At 41.3% G+C, this 4623-nt stretch overlaps 1 protein-coding gene across 1 annotated transcript; it reads left to right on the top strand.

Annotated features, from left to right (window-relative positions):
• The first annotated feature begins 379 nt into the window (after positions 1 to 379).
• Positions 380 to 3224, top strand: LOC145876315 (NLR family CARD domain-containing protein 3-like). The gene is made up of 3 exons (XM_082972106.1): positions 380 to 717; positions 847 to 1075; positions 1450 to 3224. Exons 2-3 carry the CDS (start codon positions 892 to 894, stop codon positions 3222 to 3224), a joined length of 1959 nt encoding a protein of 652 aa, XP_082828232.1. The 5' UTR covers positions 380 to 717; positions 847 to 891.
• The last annotated feature ends 1399 nt before the right edge of the window (positions 3225 to 4623 follow it).

The raw sequence follows: 4623 nt of genomic DNA, 5'->3' as shown, positions 1-4623 counted from the left end.
GTCTCTGTCTGTGTGTCTGTTGTCTGTCTGTGTGTCTGTCTCTGTCTGTCTCTGTTTTTCTGTCTGTCTGTGTGTCTTTCTCTGTCGGTGTGTCTGTTTCTGTGTGTCTGTTTCTGTGTGTCTGTCTATCTGTCTCTGTGTCTGGCTGTGTGTCTCTGTCTGTCTGTCTGTCTGTCTGTCTGTCTGTCTGTCTGTCTGTCTGTCTGTCTGTCTGTCTGTCTGTCTGTCTGTCTGTCTGTCTGTCTGTCTGTCTGTCTCTCTGTCTCTCTGTTTCAGTGTCTGTCTCTGTCTTTCTATGTGTCTTTCTAATTTCTGTCTGTCTCTGTCTGTGTGTCTTTCTCTGTCTGTCTTTGTCTGTCTCTGTCTGTCTTTGCCTGTCTCTGACTGTCTGTCCCGCTTTCTGTCTGTTTGTCTCTCTTTGTCTGTATGTTTGTGTCTGTCTGTCTGTCTCTGTCTCTGTCTGTCTCTGTCTATCTCTGTTTGTCTGTCTGTCTGTCTGTGTCTCTGTCTGTCTCTTTCTGTCTGTCTGTCTCTGACTGTCTGTCCCGCTTTCTGTCTATGTCTGTCTGTTTGTCTGTCCGTACTCACTCACTCCCTGGATGAGGAGATGTAATCTCATGTTTTGTGCACAGAAACCAACAGGAGAGATCAGAGTCAGACATTCTCAGTGGTCAGTCTTCCCAGAGTCATCAAACAGACCTGGCCTCCATATTCAGTGTATGTGGTCCTGTTATGAACATTTGTTTTTGTTGACCTCAAGTAAAGTTGATCTGTCAATCATTCATTAATGTGTTAATGAGAAAGCATTTATTCTCTTGCTTAACTTATTTACTTGATTTATTTCAGTTGCTTGAAGAGAATATTATTACATTTGTGAAGAACGAGCTGAAGATGTTCAAGAGGATTCTTAGTCCAGAACTCCCAGAAGGCTTTGAGAGTCAGAAGCAGGATGAGGAAGTGGTGGATGCTGAAGATGAGAAGCAGGAGAGCAGTGCCAGAGAGGGGGCTCTGAAGATCACACTGCACGTCCTGAGGAAAATGAACCAGAAGGAGCTCGCTGACACACTGGAGAAATGTAAGATCTGTCTGCCTCATGTTGAATGCTGTTTTATAACATTTAAAAGCTGTAGCTAAAGTACAGCTAAAGTAGCTGTGTAACTCAATGATATTGTAGCAGCCTTAACACAACACCTAGTGGCCTCAACAAGTAGCAGCAGGGATGTGTTGTGTTGATTAATTTAGAGAGACAGAGAGTGAGACAACATTAATAATACCATCAATAATACCAATAATAATATAATCAGTCACACCAGTCTGTAATGCATTATGAAAACATTTATACAGTCAGTTAAGAGAATAAATTATGATAATTTAAATCTTTATAACAGTCCTACAATACTGTAGACATTAAAACAGATGTAATATTAATATCCTCTGTGTTATTTCTAGATTCAGATGATCCTGCTGTCATTTGCCAACGTGAACTCAAATCTAATCTAAAGAAGAAGTTTCAATGTGTATTTGAGGGGATCGCTCAACAAGGAAACCCAAAACTTCTCAATAAGATCTACACAGAGCTCTACATCACAGAGGGTGGAACAGGACAGGTCAATAATGAACATGAGCTGAGACAGATTGAGATAACAACCAGGAAACAAGCAAGACCAGAGACTGCAATCAAATGTAACGACATCTTCAAACCCTTAACTGGACAAGACAAACGTATCAGAACTGTGCTGACAAAGGGAGTCGCTGGCATTGGAAAAACAGTCTCTGTGCAGAAGTTCATTCTGGACTGGGCTGAAGGAAAAGCAAATCAGGATGTCCAATTTGTATTTTCATTCCCTTTCCGGGAGCTGAATTTGATGAAAGGGGACAAAAACACTTTGATTGAACTTCTCAATCACTTCTCAATGGAAACCAAACAATCAAGAATCTCCAACTACAACAAGTACAAAGTTCTGTTAATCTTTGATGGTCTGGATGAGTGCCGACTGCCCCTAGACTTCCAGAAGAACAAGATCTGTTGTGACGTCACAGAGTCAACCTCAGTGGATGTTCTGCTGACAAATCTCATCAAGGGAAATCTGCTTCCCTCTGCTCTCCTCTGGATAACTACCCGACCAGCAGCAGCCAATAAGATCCCTTCATGGTGTGTTGACCAGGTGACGGAGGTACGAGGGTTCAATGACCCACAGAAGGAGGAGTACTTCAGAAAGAGATTCAGTGATGAGGACTTGGCCAGCAGAATCATCTCACACATAAAGACATCAAGGAGCCTCCACATCATGTGCCACATTCCAGTCTTCTGTTGGATTTCTGCAACAGTCCTTGAACACATGCTGAAACATAAGACAGAAGAGATGCCCAAGACTCTGACTGAGATGTACACACACCTTGTGGTGTTTCATACCAAACAGAAGAATGAAAAGTATCTTGGGAAAGAAGAGACAGGTTCACACTGGAATAAAAAGAGTATTCTGTCACTGGGAAAACTGGCTTTTCAACAGCTTGTGAAGGGCAATCTGATTTTCTATGAAGAAGACCTGAAAGAGGCTGGCATTGATGTCAATGAAGCCTTTGTGTACTCAGGATTGTGCACACAGCTCTTTAAAGAGGAATGTGTTCTGTACCAGGACAAGGTGTACTGCTTTGTGCATCTGAGCATTCAGGAGTTTCTGGCTGCTGTATATGTGTTCCTCTCATTCATCAACAACAATGAGAATCTAATTGACACACTGCAAACAAAAGACGAGTCTGAAGTTACTTTCTACAAGAGTGCTGTGGATAAAGCCTTACAAAGTGAGACAGGAAACCTGGACCTGTTCCTCCGCTTCCTTCTGGGCCTCTCACTGGAATCCAATCAGAAGCACTTACGAGGTCTACTGACAAAGACAAGAAGCAGCTCACTGAGCCATGATGAAACTGTCAAGTACATCAAGGAGAAGATCAGGGAGAATCCCTCTCCAGAGAGGAGCATCAATCTGTTCCACTGTCTGAATGAACTGAATGACCATTCTCTAGTGGAGGAGATCCAAAGCTACCTGAGATCAGGAAGTCTCTCAAAAACCTACCTGTCACCTGCACAGTGGTCAGCTCTGGTCTTTGTGTTGCTGACTTCAGAAAAGGAGCTGGATGTGTTTGACCTGAAGAAATACTCCAGATCAGAGGAAGGTCTTCTGAGGCTGCTGCCAGTGGTCAAAGTCTCCAGAGCTGCTCTGTGAGTAAATAAAATGACATATAAGAAGTATTCATCAGGAAGAAATATTATGTTTAGAGAAAATATGTATTATAATATGTATATAATATTATATTGAATAACATATTGAATCAGATATTCAATCTAGTATTACAATATGACCATACAATTCTAGGAGACAGAAGATGAATCTATATGTTGTTTGAGAGAATAAACCAAATGCCATTGTCCTTCTACACTTCTGGTGTTAAATAAACAGTGTGTTTGGGAAGTCATGATGATCTCGTTGCAGGCTGTCAGGTTGTGGAGTCACAGAGAAAGGCTGTGCTTCTCTGGTCTCAGCTCTGAAGTCAAACCCCTCACACCTGAGAGAGCTGGACCTGAGTAACAATGACCTGAAGGATTCAGGAGTGAAGCTGCTCTCTGCTGGACTGGGGAATCCCCACTGTAAACTGGAGACTCTGAGGTCAGTATTCCTGTAGTTGGTCAACAAGTGATAACTGTTCACCAGATCCACATGTGTTTACCAGACACACATAGTCCACACCATATGTGTTTGGACAGTGAAGCTTGCAGTTTTAAATGTGGTGCTATGCTCCAGCATTTTGGATTTGACTTAGAATGTTTCATATTAGGTGACAGTACAGAATGTCACCTTTTATTTGAGGGTATTTTCATACATAGCTGTGTTACTGTTAAGAAAGGAAAGCACTTTATGTATTTAGTTCTCCCATTTGAAAAAGTTGAACATATTTGGACAAATTCACTTATGTTGTATTAAAGTTGTCATAAGTTTAGTATTTAGTCCCATGTTCCATGCCTGCAGTGATAACATCAAGCTTGTGATTCTACAAACTTGTTGAATTCATTTGCAGTTTGTCTTGGTTGTGTTTTGGATTATGTTTTTCCAAATAGAAACTGAATGGTGAATAATGTCCTGTCATTTTGGAGTCACTTCACTTGTATTGTCAGTAAGAATAAGAATGAATGGAGAATGATGATGAATGAGAAAGTTACAGAGGCACAAGGATCATACCCCCACTGTTATTGGTAATGGTGAGAGGTTAGCGTGTTTTGTTGTATCCTCTGTTATTGGTAATGGTGAGAGGTTAGCATGTTTTGTTGTAGCCTCTATTGGTAATGGTGAGAGGTTAGCATGTTTTGTTGTAGTCTCTGTTATTGGTAATGGTGAGAGGTTAGCATGTTTTGTTGTAGCCCCTGTTATTGGTAATGGTTAGAGGTTAGCATGTTTTGTTGTATCCTCTGTTATTGGTAATGGTGAGAGGTTAGCATGTTTTGTTTTAGCCTCTGTTATTGGTAAAGGTGAGAGGTTAGCATGTTTTGTTGTAACCTCTGTTATTGGTAATGGTGAGAGGTTAGCATGTTTTGTTGTAGCCTCTGTTATTGGTAATGGTGAGAGGTTA

The sequence above is a fragment of the Salmo salar genome, unplaced genomic scaffold (assembly GCF_965601325.2).
Source record: "Salmo salar unplaced genomic scaffold, fSalSal1 ptg000578l, whole genome shotgun sequence".
In the NCBI taxonomy this organism is placed as follows: Eukaryota; Metazoa; Chordata; class Actinopteri; order Salmoniformes; family Salmonidae; genus Salmo; species Salmo salar.
The sequence above is the reverse complement of the archived record's forward strand: the minus strand, read 5'-3'. Positions and strand labels throughout refer to the sequence as shown.